Here is a 26,904-nt window from a genome sequence, read left to right as displayed (position 1 = left end):
CGGTCTACTATCCCTGCCCCTCACTGCAAGAAAATCACTCGATCTCTCTCCAGTAACTCAGCGTTGCTACTCTTGAGAAATTCGATCTCTCGATCTCACTCTCTCGGTGTGTTGTCCAAGTGCTCATCACTCTCCTTATAATCTCTCGTTGGAGCACCAACGGCCAAGATTAAAACATAATCAACGACTAAGATTAAGTGGGAGTTGATCTTCATCTTTATCTAGAAGATCCACACCAGATTTAATTAATACCCTTTAATTAATCACATTTCCTAAGTTTAGACTTAGGAATACATTAAAACTGATTAATTATTTTAATTAAACCATCTCTAGGTGGATTTTTCCCAAACGATTTCTAGGTCTTGGAGAATGCATGTGTCTAAGTCTCTCTACAAAATTTTGAGGCTTCAGCACATCTGATGCTATAAGAAATAAACACTACCTCTTAGTGAGGAATGTGCTTTAATGCTGCAACCCACTGAAGCATCACTCTGTCTCTGCAACACCTCCTGTTGCGCTGTTGATGTATGGCCCCACTGCCCACCAACTATTGCACAACTTTGAATGCTGCATTCGTGCTGCTGCTGGCCTTGCTGAACTGCCACCAACACTGCATCTGCACTGCAACCCTCTCCAATTGTCATTGCTGCAACTGCAACCAGTGCAACGGAAAAGCATCCAAAATACTAAACCAACTGTGGTCAATATGATGCATCTGTCGTCCGACTTCTGGTTGCTGCTAGCCTCTGCGCTGTCACTAAAGTGTTGATCTCTGGTAGCATCAGATGTGCTCAAAGTCTCAAAATTTGCAGGGAGGCTTAGACACATGCATTCTCCAATACTTAGAAATTGTTTTGGGAAATTCCAACATGAGACAGTTTTATTAAAGTAATTAATTATTTTTAATGGGTGCCTAAGTTTAAACTTAAGAAATTAAAATAATTAAAGAGTATTAATCTAACTGTGGGTGAAACTTCTAGAAGAAGACGAAGTGATTTGAGCCATTGATTAGAATCTAATCTAGGTCGTTGGTTCTCAATTGGAGAATTATAAGAATGACATCGATGGGCACTTGGAGAGCACATCGAGTAGAGATCAGAGGATCAAATTTTTGAAGCAGAGCAGGTATTGAAGAAACTTCTGATCTTTTGCAGTGAGGGTGTTGACCACTACGTGTCAACTACCCATAGCAGTACACCCCTTTTTCGCAAAAGGGATAGCGCTTGAGCGACGTGTCCGTGCCATTCGACTGTCATCATCAGCCCGATCATGTTATGTTGTAAACCCAGTCTGCATGTGTAAATTGTAAATAATCTTAGCAGATCTGAGTCATGTATGTAAATTGCCTAGGCAAACCTAATTTTCTAGTGATAATCTATGTTTCAGAAGGTTTTTTGTCTCACCGATCCATGATGATCCATGATCGGCAGAGTTTTCCTTTAGCCTAACCCCAAAGCCAAAATGGATTTTGTCATTAGAATCTTAGGGGAATCCTAGTGTGCTTCGAGTCTATGTAAAATTATTTTGGAAATAATTCTAACTATTTGGTTAGGTTATTACAAATTGTTTGATCTGCTAGATTATATTTGTGTCGCAGAACTGGGTGGTCTGTGAGGGTCTATGTCAAATCCCAACCTTTCTCCCTCCACGCAAACTTCTCCCAACATTTTTCCTCTCTGCTCTTGCGTACCCATCACGCAGCTCCTGTTCGCTGCCCAAATCTGCTCGATCCCTTCCCCATTTCGCTGCTACCACCACCTGAATCTTCCTCTCCCAACGCTGCGTCCTTCTCCAAGCTGCCACTTTCAACTGCATCCTCACATCTTCCTTCCATTCCACGCCAAAAACTTGCAACAAACTCTGCCATCGAACTCATTTTCCATTTCCAATCCTCTCATGTCCCTCAGCCACTTGCGTTCCCTTCTCCCAAACCTCACACGTTGTCCACAATTCCTCACATCTGCAAACAAAAACATAGAACCCATTACTCCTACGTTTATGTCATTCTAGCGTTAAACTCTCCTCGAATCTTGTTGTCAACCCTGCGTGCTGCTATCCCTTCTGCCGTCGAACTCACTAGGCCCGCACACGTTGAAACACAACAACAAAAATTCGATTTTTTTTGGTAAGTTGTATGATCTGAGGTTAGTGTATTAGCGTTCCATAGGTTTAGCGTAGGTATTTTGGTTATGATATATGCATATGTTATTTTAGTTTTAGGCTAGATTAAATATTTTGTTTAATTTAGATTTCAGTCTATAAAAAACATTAAAAATAATAATAATAATAAAAAGAAATTCGATTTTTTGTATATTCGATGCTATTAGGTGTTAGTTCTTTTCAGCTTAGCTTTTTAGTTTTAAGTTTTGTTTAGTTTTATATTTCTTTAAATTTAGATTTAATTTTTAAAGTTTGATTTTAAAATAATATCAAAAAATCATAAAAAATAAAAATTGAAAAAGGCATAAAGATTTTTTTTTTAGTTTTCTTTTATTTAGTTTTAGAATTAAATTTTAGATTTAGATTAGTTTAATATTTGATTTTTTAAAGTTAGTTTTTAGTTTTAGTTTATTTTCTTTTTCATTTAGTTTAGTTTAGTGTTAATAATTTTAGGTTTCATTTACTTTAATTTTTGCTTAGTTTAGTTTTGTTTTATTTAAAAATATATATATTTGAAAAAGACTAATTGAAAATTCATTTTTGGTGTCTTTCGTGGTTCCACTTTTCTATAGTTAAATGCACTTAAATGTTTATTTACAAGTTAGCAATATGAAAGTGGTAATTGATTAGCATTTAAATTGCATGGTTGTTTAAAGCATTCAATCTTTAGAAATTTAATTGTTGGATCATTATTAAGGCGTTGTGCGTTTATTGAATAGCTTATATCGCTTGGGATATTCGATGATAAATGATTGTTTTACAAGGTTCATATTTCTGCAACATTTAATAAATAATCATTTAATCATTAACTCCATAAGGCACGGGTACATTAATTCATAAAATCAATCAAGTACTGGTATTGCCTTGTTGTGTCTTCCAACCCAACTGGTCCACAGTTGTTCTTCCTTTATCCCATAGGGTCTATCCCCCTTAGCCTCGGGAGACGGCTTAAACGGAGGGATCGGGGATCAAGGTGACAGCCCTCGGTTGAGCGTTGTCACGCTGCCCAGACAATCTGTGTTGCCTCACCACAATGTGAGCTGCCTCTCCACAGTTTGATCCACCTGTGTATTCTTCTTCCTGCGCAGTCATATCCCTTACCCTGCCCGCATCCAGACTCCTTGCTCCTTTATGCCGCCGGATTCCCTTACGGCTGCACACGTTGAAATCACAACAACAAAAATAAAAACAAAATTCGATTTTTTTTGGTAAGTCGTATGAGTAGAGGTTTAGCGTAGGTGGTATTTTAGGTTTTAGTTTTAGTTTTAGTTTCATGTTTTTGTTTATTTTGATATAATAAAGAAACGAAAAGTAAAGTTTAGTTTGTTTTTTTTATTAGATTTTCATTTTGTTATATATTTAGATTTTGATTTTGGTCCTAGATTAGCTTAGGGTTTGATTTTAGAATTAGACATTTTTTAGTTTAGTTTTGTTTTATAAAAATATATAAAAAATTAAAATTTTTGAAAAAGACTAATTAAAAATTGACAATTCATTTTAATGTCTTTTTCTTTTTGTTGTGGGATTAATATTTGTCAATTTCTATAGTTAAATGCACTTAAATGTTCATCTAGAGATTAATTGTTCGAAACTGGTTAGCATTTAAATTGTATGGTTGTTTAAAACATTCAATCTTTATAAATTTAATTGCTGGAACATTGTTAAGGCATTGTGCATTTATTGATTATCTCGCATTTGGCAAAATTAATCTTTGCTTGGGTTATTTGATGATAAATGATTGTTTTACAAGGTTCATATTTCTGCAATAATCATTTAATCATTAACTCCATAAGGCACTGGTACATTAATTTCCAAAATCAATCAGGTGCTAAATTGCCTTGTTGTGTCTCCCAACCCAACTTGTCCACAGTTGGTCTTCCTTTATCCAATAGGGTCTACCCCCCTTAGCCTCGGGAGACAGCTTAAACGAAGAGATCGGGGATCAGGGTGACAGCCCCTGGTCTGAGCGTTGTTGCGTTGCCCAAACAATCTGTGCGACAACAGAGGGCAAGTATAGTTCCGGTTGGAGATTACTCCTGATCCGGGAATACTCAACAGAAAAGGCCTCTAGAAATCTATCAAGTCCCGACGTACGGGATCACGAAAAAGCAAGTGGATATCGGGGAGGGCTTCCTCTTCGAGAAAGATTAAATTCTTACTAGAATGTAATTTGTTTAACCGAGCTCTTAAATCCTTCTTAGGATCAGGAGCAGGGTTAACCAAGCTACCAAGATTTCTTCTAGTATAAGCTCTTGTGAATGGATGAATAAGTGGATTCGCCACCCAAATAGGAAACTAACCTAAATGTCCAGGTTCTAAGGTGCAGACAGAAAAGGTGAACAAGGTGATAAGAATATTAGTGAAGGAATGAAGAATGAGAGGATGAGAAGATGAAAAGATGATGATAAAGTGTTGTAACACCAAGGACCAAGATATTGCTCCCAAGAAACGACACCAAAAAATGTTGTCGCCCAAATTGTACAAGCAAGATGTGACAATGATCAGGATAGGGGGTTGTCACTCTGATCCCCGCCATCTTCATTCTAGTTGTTTTCCTACAGCAAGCTATGGGGGCAGTCCCTATGAAATGTGAAGATGGAAGATTTGTTAGCAACCTACAAATTCCGGAGACACAACTAATTGACCTAGCAACTTGGTTGTATTAGCAAGTTGAATGATTTGATTAGATTTATTATGAAGATCAATGCCTTAAATGGAGTTAACTCCTTGCTTAAGATAGATTTTTACCAAGTTATCGGATGAACAATTGTTTCTTAAGGATGCTTTACTATCCTAAATGAGATGCAAATCCTACAATCTAGGTGAGATGCAAAATCTTGGTTTATTTTAAGTTATTGCCTATTCTAAGTGTATCCTCCCTCTTAATTGTTTTGAAGCTAGTCTCTAGAGTAGGTTGTGAGAGAGAAGCCAAAGAGAAACAAGAAAAGGCTTGGTTAACGATACCTCCTCTTAGGTTCTATTGTTGCTGCCTTACACACATATCTAAGTTAGTGAGAAAATTATTTAATCCCACAAGGTGTGGTTGGTGGCAAATTTAAGAGATGAGGTTGTCGCCTATTTCCAACTCTCTACATTTAAGCTCTCCCTTAGGCAAGCTAAGGAGGGTGGTCCCTAAGTGGTAAGCTAAGCTAAAAGTGATGTGAGGTTTTTAGGAGATGTCAAGGTTAATTTGGATTACTTGAGATTATGAGCAAATATAATGAGTAATATGAAATGAAATATACTTCAATAACCATCAACACATAAGTAAATAATGAGCATATAAAACCAGTGCCTTCAATATTACTTCAAAATAAATAACACTTGCTCAAAAATGAAATGAAACATGAGTAATCCTATCAATCAAAATAGATAGATGTTAGAAAAAGATAATATCACTTGCAAGATTAAAATTGCTCAAAGAAATGTTTTCAAAGTATAATCATTCACAATTCTAAAGCATGTAAAGAAGCAATATAAAATAACTTGCAAAATGAAAATAAGCTAAAACTTCACTTGCAAAATGAAAGAGATGGTACTTTCCCAAATGAGATATTACATAACAACCAATTCAAAACATTTTTATCATGACAAATATATATAAATAGATTGCAAGTAAAATAACTTTAAAAGTAAATTGTATTAACATGAATTCCTTAACTAAGGTTAGATGCAATTATCTTGGTTAATTTTATGTTAATGCTTACTCTAGGTGAGAGATCTTCCTCTTGAACTCTTTCCAAAGGGTGAAATTTGGGGTGACTGTAAGAAAAGTGGGGTTGAAGGCACGATGGTGTCGTTAACAATACCCTTCCCTTGAGTCTTACTAGCCAACATGTGCTTTCATTCCTACAAGGGGACAAACCACCTTCATAACTGCAGGGTCACACACTCTTTACCTTACTACGTATCAATTGGAAGAATTTTCCAAGAAAGTCTTTCCCTATTATGTCTATCAACCAAACTTATGCTTGGAGGTTAATTGAATTAAAATGAAAACTATGTTAACTATGCTAACATGCCTAAATGTAATGCAAGTAAATTTTCCCAAGAGATATTTGCAATGTTTCAAAATAATGGAAATGGGATGATACTCAAAGTAAATTGCAAATGTAATTGTGGTAACTGTTATTGTATGCAAATTCGACTAAGGATTAGTGATTTTCCCAGTGTGGTTGTTGATTTGTAACGTACATCCTCAACATATCTTCTAGTACTTGATTTACCCTTTCTGGTTGCCATTAGTCTCAGGATGATAAGTTGTACTTAAATTTAGTTGAGTTCCTAAGGTTGATTGCGTACAAGTCTAGAATCTTGAAGTGAATCGCGAGTCTCTATCTGATATGATCTTCTTAGGTATTCCATGAAATCTGATAATTTCATTTATGAATACTCGAGCTAATTTCATTTATGAATATCTCTTATGGGAATGAAATGGGCATTTTTCGTTAATTTATCCACTACCACTAGAATAGCATTGTGTTTTTGTGAAGTAAGAGGTAGCTTGGTGATAAAATCCATAGAAATGATCTCCCATTTGGTCATAGGAATGTCATGAGGTTGCAGGAGACTAGCTAGGTGACAATGATCAACTTTCACTTGTTGACATTCAAGAAATTTTGTAATGAATTGAACGATATCGCGTTTCATGCCTGTCCAGAAGAAGAGTTTTTTGGTATTAGTATACATTTTCTTTAACTCGAGATGTGCACAATACACTTCTTTGTGGGCTTCCTTAAGGATGGTATCTCGGAGATCCCCATTATCAGGAATATACATCCTTCCATGAAATCACAAGATTTCATCATCTTCTAGTTCATATCCCTCAAACATAGGTTCTTTTGACTTTTTACTATCAAGACTAGATCTTACCATTAAATACCATCTATCTCTTATGAGATTTTCTAGTACTCGTTGCCTTAAGTCTACTTTGATAGGTATGAGGGAAAATATTCGAGCTCTTCTGCTTAAAGCATCTGCCACTATGTTCTCTTTTCCTCTAATGTATGATATTCCAAAGTCATACTCACTTAAGAATTCACTCCATCGTCTTTGTCTAGCATTTAGGTCTCTTTGAGTAAACAAATACTGTAGACTTTGATGGTCACTTTTGAGCATAAAGCTTCGCCCAACTAGATAGTGTCTCCATATCTTTAAAGCTAGTACTACAAGGCTAACTCTAAATCGTGAGTGGCGTAGAGTTCTTCATGAGGCTTTAACTTTCTTGAGGAATACGCTATTACTCCTCTATCCTACATTAATACTGCACTTAATCCTTGCTTGGATGCATCAGGTACATATAGTAAAATCTTTGTCCATATCAGGGACTCACAAGAATGGTGCACTGGTCAACAGTCTTTTAAGTTCAGAGAATGCTTTATTACATTCCTCAGCCCATTCATACCTAACTCCTTTACGTTGGAGGGTTGTAATTGGCTTTGCAATTTTGGAGAATCCTTCCACAAATCTTCGGTAGTAACCGACTAAACCCATACAGCTTCACACTTTATGTGTATTTTTCGGTATTGTCCATTCCATGATTGCCTTTACCTTCTCAGGATCTATTGGAATTCCTTCACCAGATATGATATGACCCAAGTAATGAATATTTTTCTGAAAGAAAGAACATTTGGATAACTTTCCATATAACTGGTGTTTTCTGAGGAAAGATAATACTATTCGTAAATGGTCTTCATGCTCTTTCTCATTCTTGGAATAGATGAGAATATCATCTAAGAAAAATTGTACAAATTGATTAAGATATTTGCGGAAAACATTGTTCATAAGGTTCATGAATATTGTTGGTGCATTGGTCAACCCAAATGGTACTATAGTGAATTCATAATGCCCAAAGCGTGTTTGGAATGCAGTCTTAGAAATATCATTTTCCTTCATCCTTAGTTGATGATAGTCTGATCGTAGATCGATTTTTGAAAAGACAACAACTCCTTTGATTTGGTCGAAGAGGTCATGAATTCGAAGCATTGCATACTGATTCTTTACTGTAGCTCGATTAAAGTCTTGGTAGTCTATGCATAACCATAAGGAACCATATTTCTTCTTGAAAAAAATTACAGGAGCACCCCAAGGTGAAATACTATGTCGAATGTGTCCTATATCCAATAGTTCCTTCAATTGAATTTGCAGTTCTTGATGTTTGGTGCTGTCATTCTGTAAGGTGTTTTAGATATTGGTTCTGTACCAGGTTTCAATTCTATTGTGATATCTAGCTCTCTTTCGGGGGGTAATCTTGGTAGTTCCTTTGGAAATACATCCAGAAATTCGGCGAACACCGGATATTGTTCTAAGGATGGTCCTTTTTCCTTGCTTACTTATTGAACTGCATATGCCTGACAAACTTTCCTTAAGAAACGCTTCATTTGCATTGCTAATATGAAGCGTAAAGATACTTTTCTCTTGATACCTTGGATTTGGATCGTCTCTTCTTCATCATTTATATAGAGAATTCTTTTCCCATAACAGTCTACCTGAGCTTGATGAGCTTCTAACTAATCCATACCTATGACGAGGTCATAAGTTCCTAGGGCTGTGACATAAACTTTTAACTTAGTCGAATAGATCCCTAGATCAATTTTGCATTCCTCCACACTTAAGTCTACGGATTGGAGTTCTCCTGAGGCCATTTCTACCTGTCTGAAATCATTTTTCTTGCGAGTTTCCAACCCACATTTATTTAATGCGTATGACAAAATGAAACTATCTGTGGCACTAGTATCAAATAAGATTTTGAGTTTTATACTATTAATAATACATGAGGACTCCACTATAGTGGATTGATGTGCTTCCTCATTGTTGTTTACTACTACATGGATTATATGATTTCCTTGGGTATTTGATGCTTGTTCTTTTCTTGCTCTATGCATTATACTTGACGAAGCTTCTGGACAATCACGCTGAAAATGCGGCCCTCCACATCCCCAACAATTAACGTGGGTCGGTCCTCTTAAATCATATTGTGAGTTTCTAGATAAAGAACTTCGTCCTCTTATGCCACTTCCGTCACGTTTCTTCCTCTATTAGCAGTTCCACGAGATTTCCATGGACTTGTGTTTGATGATTCAACAACTATAGTATTAACTTCCATGGGAGCTCTTGCTCCTACTCCTCTTGGGGTAAATCTATTATCATAAGGAGGTGGTCTTGAGCTACTTCCCCTGAAGAAGTTTCGGGGAGTCTTTCCTGGAAACCCTGGTTGTAGAGGTTTTGTTGGCCTGGCATCCCTTTTTATTCCTAGATGCTCTTCTGCATAACGGCCACATTCTACTGCCTCGGCTACTGATGATGGCTTCCACATCCTAACCATGGCCCTGATGCGAGGATTTAAACCATATATGAAGCGCTCAACTTGACAACCCGATATATGAAGCGCTTAGCTTGACATTCATCAGAATCTAAATAATGAATATATTTCACAAGCTCCATAAACCTTATTTCATATTCTTCCATTGTTTTGTTACCTTGGACTAATGTATGAAAGGCCCCTGCTTGTTGTTCTTGAAAATATGGAGGTAAATACTTAGCGCAGAATCTTTCCTCAAACAATTCCCAAGGAACATTATCTGTTGTGAGGTGTATTTGTTTTTCCATATTTCCCACCAAATCAAGGCGCTTTCCTTTAATTGAAATACGACAATTTTTGTTTTGAAAGTAGAAGAGTACTCTCTTAGTGCAAAGCATCTGTTCGTTCCTTCTAACCATGCTTCAGCACGTTCTCCAGCTCGTCCTCCTCTGATACTAGAATGTAAGGTTCCCTAATTTACTCATACATGAATGTAAAGCTCTAATTTATTCAACAAGAATGTAAGGTTATGAGTACTTACCTTGCTTACTGTGGTTGAAGATGCCTCAGAATTTTCTCCTATTCCCTGTTGAAGTTTCTAAGTTTAGTTAGTTAGAAACCCTTCATGCAATTTATATGATTTATTCCTACCTACTTGTTATTTTCCTTAACAAGTTATTTACAATGTAAATACTGAAAATAAACCCTAGTGCATGCTCAACATATTACAGATCAGCAACTAAAAGAAACAAAAACAAACACACCATATGACACCACTATTTTTGGACTAATGTCCCCGGAAAAACCCAATGTGGGAAAACTGGTGCAGCTATCTGAGGGTTTTCTTATTAAGCAATATCAGAGTACAATCTGGGTGTCGAAACTGGCCTACCAAATAGAGAATTTCCTTGGCAGTAATACCTCTCAGTTTCTGACAAATCTACTGGCTGAAACCACGGATAATGCTTTCGGTAGCTACTCAACACCAATCTGCCCTAGAAACCCCGGCGTTTGCCCAATCTAGACTGTGTCAACCTCTCCTAGCCCAGCGCTGGTCCTGCGTCAGCCCCAGGAGGCCCTGCGTCAACTCTCTGAGCCTCTATGTCAGCTACGTTGTCCCCTCTGGTGCTCTGCGCAACACTTGGCTGCCTCTGCGTGGCCTTGCGTGAGCACTGGCTGCTCCTGCGTCTCTCTCTTTGGTTGCTTTGCTACTCTCTCGACACTATCTCTGCCTCTCTGTCTCTCTGTATGCAATGCCCCTCAGCTTCTCTCCGATCACTGATTCTATTTCTCTTAGCAAACCCCGTTCTAGAGAATAGAATGACTGATCACTCTGGTGTATTCTCCAAGTTACCCTCAAGCCTCCTCTTACACTTTTCCTATTGACATATCAACGGCCTAGATTAAGTCCCTAATCAGCGTCTAAGATTAGATCTGGATTGATCCATGTCTTTTGGACCACTCTAACACAGATTCATATTAATACACATTAATATTTTATTTTCCCTAAGTTTAGACTTAGGGATTCCATTAAAAATATTAATTGTTTTAATATCCCTTGATTTGTTTAGAATCTGCCCAAACCTTTTCTGGGTATTGGAGATCTCATGTGCCCCAACATCTCCACCAAAGTTCGTGGCTAGAGCACATTCGATGCTAACCCAAATCAACATTCCCTTTCCCACTCCCGTTACCAAAAGACCAAACCCACCCAGCCAAACTGGGTACAAACTAGGTACTCAATCCAAAAGTGCAGCTTAATTAATGCAATGTGGTCCTCCGTGCCCAAAAACTTAAGAACGATTGAACTCTTCCTCTCAATAAGTAAGGTTCTCAGAAATTTCCCTTTCTCAACCTCCTCCCCTTCCTCAAGATTTTCTTCCTCCTTTTATTTCTCTGCCCATCGCCTTCTTCCCATCTCGTGACATTATTTTTGTTACGTGTAACTTTTTATAAAAATCAAATGTCAATTGATTTTATGGATTTTATTTTGAATGTGTAGGATTTGATTTAATTAAAGTTTATTATTATTTTAATAAATTAATTTGATTTATTTAGTTTATAATTTTAATTAATTAATTTTTTTATTTAACTAATTTTAATTTTAAATATAATTTGTAAATTAAAATTAACATTTTCTTTTAGTTTATATATATATATATATGTTGTTATACGTATTACCTACCTAATTTGATATATATGATATGATATTCTAGTGAGGTATTAATTCATTACTTTAATTTATATCTCTTCCTGTAGTAACTAACCTATATATAGTGCGATACATGCAGGTCCATGCATACGTAGCTATCATATGGAGGTCTCGTATGTATGCTAATATTCGTACTTTATTTATAGTTGTAGGTGGGTCATTACAACTATCCCACGAATCCGGAGGAGATGAGCTAGTAAGAGCGGAAATAAGAATATATTCAAATTGATTCGCAACATTACTTTCATACCTGGAAAATTTTGACTTCTTTTGTGTATGACGATCTTCTTCATGGTCACTTGGAGCATCTTTTCTTCTTCTATCATTTCTTCCATTGCAGTCATTCCTTCGGTCATCTCTCCTTTGATAATTGAACCTGTTGTTGTTGCTTCTAGTATTATAACGTGGTCCATTGTTCTTCTCAGGGAAATCTCGAGCATAGTGCCCTTTCTTATGACAATTGTAGCATTCAATGTTCACATATTCCTTTCTTCCACAAGAATGGAGGCAGCTTTCTTGAAGGACCTCCTTTCCCTTTCTTCTTCTTCTTGTCATGAGCGATGTATGCAGCGATGTCTTCTTCTTCGTGCTTTTGAATCCTTCCTCTTCCTATCATCCTTGACTCTTCTTGAGTGAGCTTTCCAACAATTTCATCAAATGAAGGGAGGACATTTGTGTTGCTTATAGTAGTGATGAATGTTTCCCAAATAGGAGGGAGACCTCTTAGAGTCACGACCACCAGTTCCCTGTCAGGCACAACTTCTCCAACTCTTAGCAATTGATCTCTAATACGAGAGATCCTCATTATGTAGGATTGTATGGACTCTCCTTTGTTCATCTTGGTGTCTTTGAGTTGATCTTTCAAGGTGAGGATTTCATTCAAATTGTTGACCTCATACATGCCAGCTACCTTATCATACATGTCTTTAGACCTTCTCAAGTTCCCAACATATGCAAGTAGATTATCTTGTAAACCATCAACTATAATTTGTTTTGCTTTCAACTCACCTTTCTTGTGCTTGTTCTTGATAGCAACAGATGCATTCTCCGGAGGCTCAGGTACCTTTCCTTGAATGTAGTCCAAAACATCATTGTTATTAGCTATGATCTCCAACCTAACTTTCCATGCAACAAAATTAGATGAGTCACCCAACTTCTCATCACTCTTGAAGTAGGAAGTCATCTTGACTTTGACTAGATCAATTCTTTCAACTTTCCAAAGATGAGTGCTTCAAGGCTTGTCTTCTTTTGTGCTTGTCCTTCACCTTAGCTCTGATACCATGTTATTTTTTTCAAATTGTTCTATGCTATATCAATTACTCTAGCCCAATTTCAAATTACAATTAGTCTTTCCATTCATCAACAGTAATTGAAGATAGAACAATATATGCAATGACAAAGAAGACAATGAGCACATCAACAAGAGACACCAGATTTGGTGAAAGACCAGGGAAAAACCCCACTAAGGGGAAAACCCTTTCAAATTCTTCTTTTATTAGATTGTCATAAAATGTTCAACAAAGAGTACAATGAGCCCAATACAATATGATCAACAATACAACCCAACAACTTCAGAAACCAGTTTACAATGGCAGAATATATCAAAGACAACTTGATTCAGACTTAAGATAGCTTCAGAAAACTTCGGATGATGGTCAATTGTAGTCAAACCCTTGGATGCTCCCTTTAGGTTAGCATGCGTGCATCTGTAGCTTCTTGGACGTTATCTTGACCATAGCATGTGTACGTCCAGGGAAGAAATTTCCCAGTTATGTGCCAACTTCCAAAACAAAAACCCTAATTTTGTGCGAGCTTCAGATCTGAGACTTTGGACCTCCATACGACCTTTTCCTTCTAGGTCACTTGTATTTATAGGCTTCTAAGGGTGTTGAACAATGTCCATTTGATGTTGAGGCAGACCTGTCCAAGTGTGCATGAGAGTGAAGCCAACCTGATCCAATATCCATGACTGGGTGCACAAAATCAAAAACTAACTTTTGCTTGTCTAAACAAGGTGATCTTTAGGTCGATTTTGGTCTTCAGGAAAAGAGAAACTCAATGCCATAATCATCTTCATCAAATGAGTAGTCCAAAGTGGAATTTGACCGCAGTTGCATATTTTTAACACAAGCGCCATAGTTTTGGCCCTCCTAAAGGTTTCTTACCAAGTGAACAAGTTTTGAAGCAATTCAAAGTTGACACGCAAAAGCATGAGAGAGAGGTCACGGTATTTCTAATTTTCTTCCATGGAGCACAGACATCTTAAGAAGTATCTGACCATTAAAGTTTCTAGAGTGACACAAGTGTACTTCTACAAATATAGAAAAGTACATCAAAATATTTTGGTGTGGGATTCATTTTTTTAAATTTCCTACAGAGTAGCATTTATTTACCTATTGTAATTTATGTAATGATTTATTTACTCAATGTAATAGATATGATCAATAGAATGTAAAAGACCTCACTTAAAATTTAAGTTGATAAACGATTTGCATGAGCCACTTTTATATCTTCTAAATTTGTGAACCAAATCCTTAAAAAGGGTTTTTGGCTCCTAGGGGATGGTGAAGTTTGTAGCTATGAGTTATTTCTAGGTTAATTCATGAGATTTTCTTGAATTAAGAGATGTTTTTGTTGGAGATTCATTGTGGATTGTCTTAATTAGTAGATTATTCTATTATTAATTGCTTGCTCATCATGTCTAGTAAGGAATTTTTTTTTATCGTACTCAAGTTATATTGTGTGGCCATTCACAACACTTACTTTCAAATCTAAGCAAATCTTTAAAATAATAGTTAGGTTTTAATTTTTATTTCTTGTTTTGTAATATGTGTGTGTTATTCACTTCATTAATTGTGTTATTCACTTCAATAATTTTCTATAGAACTATTTTGATGGTTAGTTATAATTGAAACGTCATTTTTCTTTGTTACTTTCTTGTAAGTTTATTGTTTGTAGCCATTTTTGGAAATATTCCCATAGAGATAAACTTTCTTGTAGAATTACTTCTTAGGAGACCAAAATCATATACCTATTTCCATCTACTCTTTTTGAGAGCTACCTCTCAGAAATAGTGTTTTCTAAAAGTTAGATTTCCTTTCTTTCAATCACCGCTTAAAAGAAAAGATATAAAAAACAGAAATACTACATAACAAAACCTTTCATTGAAAGCCCATAAAACAGTTCCCAGACCATAACTTAGAGTATTATTCTATTCAATAGGAAATAGTCTAATTGGGAATTTTCCTTAGGTTTAACCCCTTCTCTTGATATTTGGAAATCCAGCCCCCTCAACAATGGGAATGGGGTAGATGAGACTCCTTACTTTGAAGGAATAAACAAAATATTCCAATCTTAATGTCAGTACTAAATAGTATTATATAATTTATATCCATGTTAATGATGTAATATTAAAAGAAGGAAAGTTTAGACTTTAAAATTCTCCATTGTTTTTCCCACCACCACCCTCCATTGTCAAAATGTAACAAATACTAAGTGTTAAATTTTCATAACCATATTAGCATACTATATATGTGAGTTGGTACAAGTGTATTAGTAGCCAACCTCATCCTAACCCTATGGTAGGAATTTATTATTCACTCTATCTTTAATGTTCAGTATGATGTATATATGTGTTGTTATATGTGGTACTAAATGTAATGGTCTTGTCATTTGACCAATCAAATTGCGAAAGTATATGGGCAACCAACCTCATAGCTTTTTAATGTAACTGTTGTAGAACTAACCATATAAGGTATTTATTATTCTCTTCACTGTCAAGTGTACATTTATATGCTAAGGCAATTGGCAACTAGGGAATCATCAGCCAAAAGTATATGGGAAACCTAGTTAATGATAACATGTGCAATTGTTAGATATGTAAATGTGGTATTTAATTGCTGGGCATTTATATCCCCGAGTGTTCATTATGTTGTGCAAATATCAAATAATATATGGTCTCAGATCTAAGGATATTTTGGGGAGCATGGTCCATAGATAAATGATATGGGAAAAACATCTCTGATTAAATGATTTTCTAAGGTTGATGGTCATGTAGCATGAGGCAGTTGTTGGGTGTTGCAGTGTGCTCAAACAAGATGCCTTTTTCAGTGTTTATGCAAGATGCTTCTTGCCTTTCACTACAAACCTTGGAGGTGCTATATATACACTTCCTCTTCCTAAATATTATTCAAGGAACAACCAATGTTTTAAATGTCAAACCCGGACCAATGGTTAGAATGGACTTGGATAAGAATCGGCTGACAATTTGATTTATAAACAATTTTACTTAAAAATATATTATTTATTAACATTTTAATAAGAATCGAGAATCTCAACTGGTCAAACCATGTGGATATCCATTGATTGTCCCTCAATTTGGACACCCATTTCGTGAATGTCCCATCTAAATTAGGCTTCATGTGGATCACATTTATCTAATTGGACTCATTTAAACTTCAAAGTTAACACATTTTTTTTCAAAGCTTTTAGCTACTAACCTTACATTATATTTGTTGCTGAACCCATGCACCTTTAGTTTATCTTGTAAATCCATTTGCAACCTATAGTATTTTCTTCTTAATTAATTCTAGAAGCTCGGTAATCTTGTTTCTTTGCATTACACTTAGTCTGTCTGTAATGCTGTTCTCTTCGATGCTTCCCATGTGCTTCTTCAAATGAAATAGGTCCATTTAAATTCAAAATTATGGTCGTCAATGCAACATTTACCTTGTGCAAAGTTGATTATAACAGCCTTCCTTCTTCAGTAGTATAAAGCAACTCCTGTGGCTTTGAATCCCTTGTTTGTCAAATTTTGCTAAGATACCTAATATGCTCCCCTCTATGTGGCATAAATCCGACGAATCTGACTTGCCAACTCGCCCTTAATGTGTGTCAGAAACACACAAGATACGTGTCCAGCATGTGTCCAAATCGTTAGATGGACTACTCCGAACATGCTAGAGCCCAAAAATGAAATAAAGAGGTGCTTCGTGCTATTTCACACAAGTTTTCAGAAATCTAGTAGAGAATGGAAACATGTTACAACAATTAATTGGGCTGTTTATCTTCATAAAAGACATTTTTGCTGATATCTGTTTTGGTATTTTTTTCCCCTTTTTATATCAATTGGATTGAGGAAATGGAATCATATTCACAAAATATAAAGTCAAAATCTACAATCACTTGTTGACGTTAAATAAGATTTGAAAAATGGGCAAGATTAACACTCTTAATCCGAATTGCTGAGTCTATCCTATTATGTGCATGCTTTGGACTCTTCATTATACCCTACATGCCCCCACCCCACGTAATAACCAAAGAGATTATGCGCATGCTTTGGACTCTTCATATACCCTACATGCCCCCACCCCAAGTAGTAACCAAAGAGATTAGTCTAAAGAGGCCACAATTTTGCCTTGAAAATAGTGAAATTTCGGTAAGATTTTGACCAAAATCTGACAGAAATTTTGGGAAATCTGGGGTACAGCTGTCAAGTTTCAAGATTTTGGGTGCCCCAGGGGTTTTTGATGGTCCTGAATCCATTACCACCATCAAAAAAACGATTTAAACACTCTTATGGTTGGATTTTTTGAGAAAAAAATGACTAGATTCCGGCGAAAAATGCTTTCTGGGCAAAATTGTGGCCTCAGTAGACAACGCCACAACCAAAGATTCTGAAATGATTTACCTTGCATTTTCATAGCAGGCCACCTCTTCATTTGTGCTGTATCTGACAGCCATAGTGGAGCATCTACTGAATAGCTACATTACTTTATCCAAGAAGTTGTTTGAAAGATGTTTTCCTCGAGCATGGTCCTGGCCATCTTCACACTGATCCCATTTTTCCAGTTCACGTTGCTCTTTTGTTGTGAACTATACCGAATGTAAGCTACTTGCATTGAAATATTTTTATAAGTCATTATTAGATTGTATTGCACCCATTGTTCATCTTATCTTTTGTGATAAGGAATAATTGCGTTGAAAGATTCTTAAAACATAGGGTTGTGATTCAAATGCACAGTTATCCTAAAAATGAGGTCTTTGCTCTTTTGTTGTGAACTATACCGAATGTAAGCTACTTGCATTGAAATATTTTTATAAGTCATTATTAGATTGTATTGCACCCATTGTTCATCTTATCTTTTGTGATAAGGAATAATTGCGTGATAAGATTCTTAAAACATAGGGTTGTGCTTCAAATGCACAGTTATCCTAAAAATGAGGTCTTTGCATATGAGTGGTTATCATCTATAAGAGGATTATAGGAAAAATATTAGTAGCAAAAAAAGTGGAAGAAAGTGAGAGATCATCTAAAATTTGTAATTTGAAAACCTATCCGCAATTTTATGACATAATCACTGGTTTGTCAAATATTGTAGCAAAATAAAATGCTTATTGACAGAACAACGAATTGTTTGGAGAATGGCCTAGTGTTACAAGGGTGGTTTACTTTCCTCTGATGTCATCCTTACCCATTCTTATATGCCACTGATCTCATCTTTTAAAATAAAATGTTCTTCCCCAAAATTGTGTAATCTCACATGTAAAAGGAAATAAGGGGAAATCGATGCCATTCCCAAGGGTGCCTTATTTCACTTTCATGAAATCTATCCTCACCACTCTTCATGCATTAGATGTTAGCTGGTATATGGACTCGCATTATATTAGTTGTTTCTTACGCTTTCAATTCATTATCTCCATCTCCCTGTATAGTTGTCACATTTCATTTATTTTCTGGTGTTATGAGATTTCTAACATTGTCTATCTAGTTTTGCTGTTAATGTTCGGAAAAAAAAAAAAAAAAAAAGAATGGGCACTGGCTAAGAATATAATGAAATATTCCAATGGCTTGGGTAGTGTGAAAAATAAATAAAAAATATAAGAAAATAAAGGTAAAAAATAAAATTGACACTTGAATTAGTCTGAGCTTATTAAGAACCCTCGGAGAAGAAATCAAGGACAATGATGCGAATATAGCAAATCTAATTAGACCAATACGCCTTCTTATGAATATGTTCACTTCCCTTTTCGTCTACCTCTTTTATCTCCCCCCATCATCTGTGCACCATCTCCTTTCTATGTGCGCCCGACATCTATGCACCATATGCCCTCACACTTTACGCCCAAAACTCCGCCGACAAATTCTGCAAAGACCTTTCGACATAACGTGATAAAGGTTATTAACCCCTCCAACAGGAGATTGCTGAGATTCTTCAGGTTGGAGGCTGCCAAAGAAAAACTGCATTCGATTCACCACGACTGCAATTCGTATGAGGAGCTGCTGCGAGTTTGCATACATCATGAATCTCTGTCCACTCTTGGTCATTCTTCTGGCACTCCGGACTTTGCACTGGCAATGAGATGTTTTCTTGATTCGTAAAGTTTCCCTGTTGGGATGAAATGTAACTGGAGATCTAAATTTTCCTTCTTTAATCAGTGTCAGCAAAGAGTCTTTCCTTTGTCCATTATATCTGTAGGAAGATGAGTTGTTGCTGTGAAGAAGAGACCGCCATTTTAGAAGACTCCCCGAGATTCTGTATGACCCCGGAATGGTACCAGTAAGGCGATTTTTTTGCCATATTAGGCTGTATCAAGTGTGGGAGTTTGCCAAAACTGTCCGGTATGATTAAATGGGAATCAGCTCCTGCAACACAAACAGTGTTCATTGAGGTGCCGGACATACTTGATGGCAGCTATATACAAACGTTTGAAATCTTCTCAGAATTGAAGGAAGCAATAGATGTTACTATGGAAAAATCAGATGAGTCCAAATTAAGATTACAGGGATCTTTTGATGAGCTAATAGTTATACTTATACCTGAGCTAACCTTAACTGATGACACATTCAAGTCATTACCAACTCCCGTGTTTTATGATGCTAAAGAAGACCTTGGAGCCTTATCTGTTACAAAAATGCTTCTCCGTCAACAAAAGGAACATTCTACATGTGCAAGTGATTGGCTTTATTTGGATTGGCATCACTGACAAGGAGGGGCCTGCAACAATCGTAGTTGTTTTCCTCTTCAGAAAAATATACAAGATGAAGAGAATTGCAGATTGATTAATTTTACAGTTCCTTCTTTGAAAGTGACTTCAAATATTTTAAATATAATGGAGTATTTTGATAAGCACCAGGATAATCAACCTGAAAATAATGGTCCAGAGCTCTCTAAAAGTGTTGGTATATCAGATATTCCAGGGTTTAAGTCTGAGACTGTTCTGGATGGGGTACCTAACAGCATTGACATGAAAACACAACACAGGATAATCTGCAAAATGCACTTCAGTCATGTACTAAGAAGGTCTCTTTATTGTTCAACTCTATGTCTGTATCCAGTGATCTGTCATTTTACTTGAATGAGAAAAGTTCTGTAAGATGTGGAGATCCTTCAGCAAAAGAATCAAGTGGCATGCAAAATTCTTTGCATACCGATCTCAATGAATTCTCAAATACTATTTCATCCGATCTTGATTGTCAAAAGAACAGGATACAACTTCATCATATTGAGATATCCAAATCTGTCGTAGACATTATTGATTGCATTCAAACGAAATATGAAATCGTTTATGAGTTAGATAATGAGCTAAAAAGAATAGTAGATACATTTCCAAACCTGAAAACGCTTTGTATTCTACATGCTGATCAGGTAGATTTAATGAGCCTGATCAAGGACAGGGTTTCCCAAATAGGTTCCTTAAAATATGATATAACTTTGAGAGGACTAGGCACTATGCATATATTACAGAAGACAGCGTGGTGTTCAGGTAGCATACCTGTATTTGACAGAGTTGGTTCAAGGCATAGAGTTTTTGGAAGATTCTATAAAACTGCCCTATTCTTTGCTTAAAGATGCCTACCATAAATCTGAAAAAATCTGAAAATGGGTTGGCTGAAGAGCATCCTATGTTATCATCACTTGAAAGAATACTTAAATCAGATTTGTTGTCTCAGAGTGATCACAAGGTCTTGGTTGTGTCCAGGAAAAAATGCATTTTTGCCTCTACGCAAGAAAATATCTTTAATGGGTTTGAAGCTTCACGAGCTTGATTGGGATCAGGGAGAAAATTTGGACAAGTTTAATCAGGCAATTTTGGACACATAATCACATTGAGACTGCCTGATGGTATCACACAAGTGAGTCAAATATGCCTATACTTGACAATATGATATGTATTATGAATACTTGAAAGTTGAGAGTGATCAGTATTTTGAATGATATGTTTTAATTTATCTTAATTGTTTTATTATCTGAATGTTAAACTTCAAATTTTACAATTTGTGTTATTCATTCTTAACTTGGAGCGGATACAAGTTGCAACACACTTAAAATCATATCTCTTATTTATTAGACCAATCAATTGAATGTCCTAGGAGATCATTCGTTGTGCCTGAGATAAAGTTTGGCGCAAATATCTAGAGCCACTCGAATTGCACATAGAGAAGCAATGCCAAGAAACAATCTTGAAAATTGGATTAGGAGTCCTATGAAAGGCAGGATATGTTTATTGCAAAATAACAGGTCAAGTAATAACTTTAAGGCATATCATTGAAAAAAGTTTGGGAGAACAAAGAAGAAGTATTTTGTTGCTTTGTTGATTTCAAGAAAGCGTTTGACTTAGTTCCTAGGGATAAGCTTTGGCACAGAATGGAGGAACTTGGGGTTCTTAAACATTTGAGAGTGGTTGTGCATAGGCTGTATGAAGAAGTGAAAGTCAAAATTAGAACTTCAACAGGGATTTTTGAAAGCTTTAGAAGCGATATTGGGGTCAAGCAAGGTTGCCTACTGTCTCCTAGCCTTTTTGGTTTATATATCGACAAGCTTGAGGAGTGGTTATATTCACAAGGGGGTGATGGTATCTATTTGGGCAAGTTTGTTATAAGGCTTGTTTTGTATGCAGATGACCTTATTCTGATTGCTAAATTGGCTCTTGGTTTGCAAGAACACTTACTATCCCTTGAGAATTTTTGTAGAAGTGTGGGGATGCAAGTCAATATCAGAAAAACGAAAGTAGTGGTCTTCTCTAAGAAAATAAAACATAACCAGCATAATTTCTACTTTGAAGGCAACATTCTGGAAGAAGTTGCGGATTACAAATACCTCAAAATTGACTTCAACAAAAATCTAAGCTGGAATGGTTGTAGAAAGAAAAGAATTTTGGGGGGTTGGAAAACATTTTATGCTTTTCAAAATAGGTGTAGAGAGGCAGATTTATGGGACTAGAAAACCACTCAAACTCTTTTTGGGCTTCTAGATTCCGGTGATTCTCTATGGTTGTGAACTATGGGCCAGCAGTACATCCTACATGCAGTGGAGACAAATTGAGAAAATTTAGAAGCATTTGATTACAAACAAATTTAAGATTAAAAGTGCAGTTCCTTATGATATCTTGTTAAGTGAAACAGGGACTGCTCCTATTAAAGCAACTGCTATGGTGCGAGTCATAAGGTATTTAAAAAGAGTTGAGCAAATGGAAGAGGGTAGATGGCCTAAGGTTGTCTTTAATGGTGGATGGTGCAAGAGAAAAAAAACTTGGATGCAACAAAATAACAAATGGTTTAGTAAATGGAGTATTTACTTGAACGTGTGTCTCATAAACAACAAAGAGATCAAAACTTTCGTTATGAAAAAGTTCCACAAGTGTACTTGGGATAAGGAGCTAGGAAGAAAGAAAAAGTACTATATTGAAGTGTTTAATCCCACTCATAGTCATCAACCAAAAGCATACATAGAGGCCAATATCTCTTAGAGAGCCAAAATTCTTATTGCTCAATTAAGGACTAATTCTCATCAACTCCGTTGTGAAATAGGGCACTGGAAAAGGCCAAAGGAAGTTTGGGAGGAAAGAGTATGCATTTGTTGTTCTTCCGGAAAAGTGGAAACAAAAAACACTTCATTTTAGAATGTGAGGCCTTCAAAGACAACAAGGAAAGTTATGCAAATATGTTGGCAGTTAGCTCTTGGGATAATCTATTTAGCGAGGGGTTTGTCGAGAAGCTAGGAACATTTATTTTGAAGCTTCATAGAAAAGGGCCGAACGGCGAATACATCAAGCAGATGAAGAAGCAATCTGTCCCATAGGCTATCTTTAGCCTCGTGGACGTTAAAATAATTTATTTCTTTTTTCCTCCTTACCTACGCTTGTTTACAATTACAATATAACAACTATAGAAAGCCCATGGAAAGTAAAATATATTTTAGAAAAATTCATCTCATTTTAAAAACGCACTGAAATTATAATTAATTTTAAAGCCTAAAATGAGTTTTTATGATTTTTTAAAAGCTATTAATAATATCATACATCACAAATAAATTAATTACCCATTTAAATTACAAACACCTCAAATACCGTTAGATTTTATATTTTTTTTAAATACTAATATTACAATAAGATATAAATAAATAAAATATAATTTTATAAATTAAATATTATTATTATTTTTACAAATAAATTAATTACCCATTTAAATTACAAACCCTTCAAATACCGTTAGATTTTATATTTTTAAAAAACACTAATATTACAATAATATATAAATAAATAAAATATAATTTTATGGATTAAATATTATTATTATTTTTAAAACTAGATATTAAAATATAAATAATTAAAATACAATTTTTTAAAATTAAATATAATTGTTATTTTTTTAAATAAAAACAAGTAAAATATAATCCAATAAATGGATTAAATATTATTATTATTTTTAAAACTAGATATTAAAATATAAATAATTAAAATACAATTTTTTAAAATTAAATATAATTGTTATTTTTTTAAATAAAAACAAGTAAAATATAATCCAATAAATATATTATTATTAGTTTTTTCAGTTTTCTAAAGAGATCAAAATTTTTAACCTAAGCATTAGAATAAAATTTAATCAATTTTTTTTAAGCTTAAACTTTATGGAGTGAAAATTTGTATTTTGTTATCTTAAGTTTAAAAGAAGTGACATCATATGGCTCATAATAAGAAGGAAGGGACTTTTTTTAATTATGTAATTTTTATATTATTTCATGCAAAAATTTTATAACATAAAATTATTTTATTTTCATATTTTTGAATTTAAGTTTTTTGGATTTATATTAAATTAAGAAGAGTTTTTTTAGTAGAAATTATATAGAAAAAGAGGACAATGTAAAGATCAATAAATCATATACCTCGCAAAATTTTCCTTTGTGTGATTTTTACCTAAATTTTTATTTTTATTTTTATATTATTTATACTCAAAATTATTTTATAATATAAAATTTTGGAAAAGAAAAATCTATTGTTATAAACACATTTTTTTAATTTATTTTATAAATTTCATATTTATAATTATAAATAATTTTTATATTCATAAAAATATATTTATATGATTAATTTTTATTTATTAATTTTTTTTATATATTGATTATGGAATTTAAAATACATATTTTTCATTTAAAAATACTATTGGCCTCTTTCTGCACTTTTTAGGGCAATTGCTAGTTAATTGGCTTTTGCGCTTTGTGGGAAAATGGCTGTAGTTACAATTGAAAAAATACTGCGACTGATTCAGGTCCGGCAGGCCAATTCACCACGGTTGATTTTACTGATAGTGAAACGATCCTAGCTTATAAATCTATGTATTGGTATCCTTATATTTACTTCTCTGTTTTAGTGTCTAAAAGTGAACAATTCACCAGACAGTCACACTTCTAAACTTTTTCATGCTGAAGAAGTTCCCATCGTATCTACACAATTCTGGGAATGATTCAAGATATGAAATTTTCCTTTCTACTATGAACATGTAGAATTGTTCGTAGATTTTATGCAAGGGGCATTGCTGGTAAAACTGATTGTTTCTCTGTTAACGTGCCCCCATGTCCTATAGCTCTGTTCTGAGCGAATCAGATGGATTTTATGAAGCTATGTTTGCACTAATTGATTGTTTTACAAACTCATAATATAATGGTTCACCTTCTGTGATTTTTTGGTGAAGGCAATGACAACGGCAATGAATCTGTACTACAAGGAAAGGAACGGTCTAAAGCAGGAAGCAAACAATATCTGGAGCTTCTTGAGCATGAAAGAGCTATAAAGGTTTAATCTCTGAGTGCCTGAATATGTATTAAGAAGTTCAAGATTTTATTCAGACTTTGCATATGATAATCACATATTGAGATTATGTATTAAGAAGTTCAAGATTTTATTCAGACTTTGCATATGATAATCACATATTGAGATATGATACAGAAGTGTGGCAGATTTCTCTGCCTAACCTAAGTCTCTTTCTTGCAGGTTAAGGGTTCCAGTGTGTTTCTAGGACTGGTACTTGCATTCATGACAGGAATTTCATATGCTATGTTCTCTCCCCTGTTTAATCTTGCAACAAACGATCAGTTCCATCTATTAAAACCTGAAATGCCTCATTTATCTGTTTACGTCTCCTTCTTTTATTTCTCTATAGCTTTCTTCATCCTTGCCATATCAGTGAATATATGGCTCCTATACTTCCCAATTCTTGGTTTGCCAAAATCGTCTATATCAAGTTACCTCTCAGACGTTGAAGGTCGTCACTATGCAATTATGGCGGGTATCCTGTGTGCGGTGGGAAACGGATTTCAGTTCATGGGTGGCCAAGCTGCAGGGTATGCAGCAGCTGATGCTGTGCAGGTATTGCCTTTATTCTGAGGACTATCATTATAATTGTAACGTTGTTTAAGTGCAAACTGGTTAAGATTGCAATTATCCATACATATCTAAACATGGAAAGTTGAAACATGATAAATAGCGATTATCATCATCCTAGGAAGTCACTTATGTTGCAACATGGAAACTTGACAAGATGGCATAGAAATGGAGATAAAAACCATTCATGACACTGATGCAATATGTGTTGTTCCTTTCTCTAAGGTTGAGAACCAGTGATGGGACTTAAACCTAGGATTATTTGAATTCTACTAATTTTATGTTGCAGTCTAGACTCTGTAATTTATAATGTATGTACTACTCCATTGCAGGCATTGCCCTTGGTTGGCACCTTCTGGGGCATTGTTTTATTTGGAGAATATCGGAATTCTTCATGGAGAACTTACGCGCTACTTACAGGCATGCTAACAATGTTTGCAGTTGCTGTTTCATTGCTTGTAGCTTCAGCACGACAAAGAGTAGCTTGACATAAGCTAAGGTTAAGCTATCGATTCTATTTATTGGATCATGTATGATAGCCTTCGTCTGAAATAGGCATTCAAGCATCGCCTCCTATCTCGGTGTGTGAACTTAGAACTACCATTTGCAATGACCAGTTGCATGGCCTTACCATCTGACACGTTGTTATAGCTTGCAGCCTTTGTAACACCAGTCAGAAAATTATTTATGTTGCTTTGCCGATCTGAAAGGACTTAGTGCATTGTTGTGTTTATACTAAAGCCAATTTATTCGGTTTCCTTTCAACCTAAACTGACCTGTTACTGTCTTGGTAACAGGTGTCTTATTGTGAAAGTGTTTGACAATGTCTGGTTGTCATGGTTTTCACATATTTTTAAAGCAAGGGCAATTGTCCATGTTTTGGCGGCTCTTTAAGTGATCATTCTTTTGCAGTTGGGGGTAGTGCTGCATGTTCATGTCTCTAGAATATTCTAGAGTGATTTCTATGGTGTATAATTCTATTCCATCGCACAATGAAGTTTATAAATTCCGAAGTAAAGCTTTCACGGTGAGCATGATTGGTTATATTTTTGTCACTTTATAACATGAGTTATAGATCTTTTTCTTTCTCTGCTTTCCAAAGTAAAGCTTTCATGGTGAGCATGATTGGTTCTATTTTTGTCACTTTATAACCTGAGTTATTGATCTTTTTCTTTCTATGCTTTCCATTGATCATATTTCACTGTGGCTGCGATGGAAATTTAATTTTAAGACATGACAGTTAAAAAATTTCCATTTACCTTAATTTGCAATGTTAAGCTGGGGCATATGCTGCTTCGTCTTTCTCATTCGATGTTAAGTTTTCACATATTTTTTTTGGTTTTACGGCCATAAGAAGGTTTACACAATTCCTTTTAATAATAAATTTTTAAAGAAATTATTTCTATTATATTTTAGCAAACATATCGATTTTTAAAATTTTGCTGATGTCTTAAATATTTGAGATATGTATATAAAATCAAATTTCAAATATTTAAGAATAATAAAATTATTTTACATTTTATTATTATCAATTTTCGAGGTGTACAATATTTTACAAATGATTTTTTAAGGA

The 26,904-nt window shown here is 35.0% G+C and overlaps 1 protein-coding gene across 1 annotated transcript in view; it reads left to right on the top strand.

Moving 5' to 3' along the window:
- Positions 1-26,377, top strand: part of LOC149242577 (ureide permease 5-like) — a 178,872-nt gene extending 152,495 nt beyond the window's left edge. Inside the window, exons 5-7 of the mRNA XM_089374288.1 lie at positions 24,643-24,743; positions 24,942-25,316; positions 25,664-26,377. Of these exons, the coding sequence (XP_089230414.1) occupies positions 24,643-24,743; positions 24,942-25,316; positions 25,664-25,819 (632 nt within the window). The 3' untranslated portion in view covers positions 25,820-26,377. The remainder of the gene's footprint in view (positions 1-24,642; positions 24,744-24,941; positions 25,317-25,663) is intronic.
- The last annotated feature ends 527 nt before the right edge of the window (positions 26,378-26,904 follow it).

The sequence above is a fragment of the Pinus tabuliformis genome, chromosome 8, assembly GCF_031772625.1.
Source record: "Pinus tabuliformis cultivar Carrire ecotype Pingquan chromosome 8, CPIR1, whole genome shotgun sequence".
NCBI classification, from domain to species: Eukaryota; Viridiplantae; Streptophyta; class Pinopsida; order Pinales; family Pinaceae; genus Pinus; species Pinus tabuliformis.
Note: the sequence above shows the minus strand (reverse complement) of the source record. Positions and strands in the feature narration are given on the sequence as shown.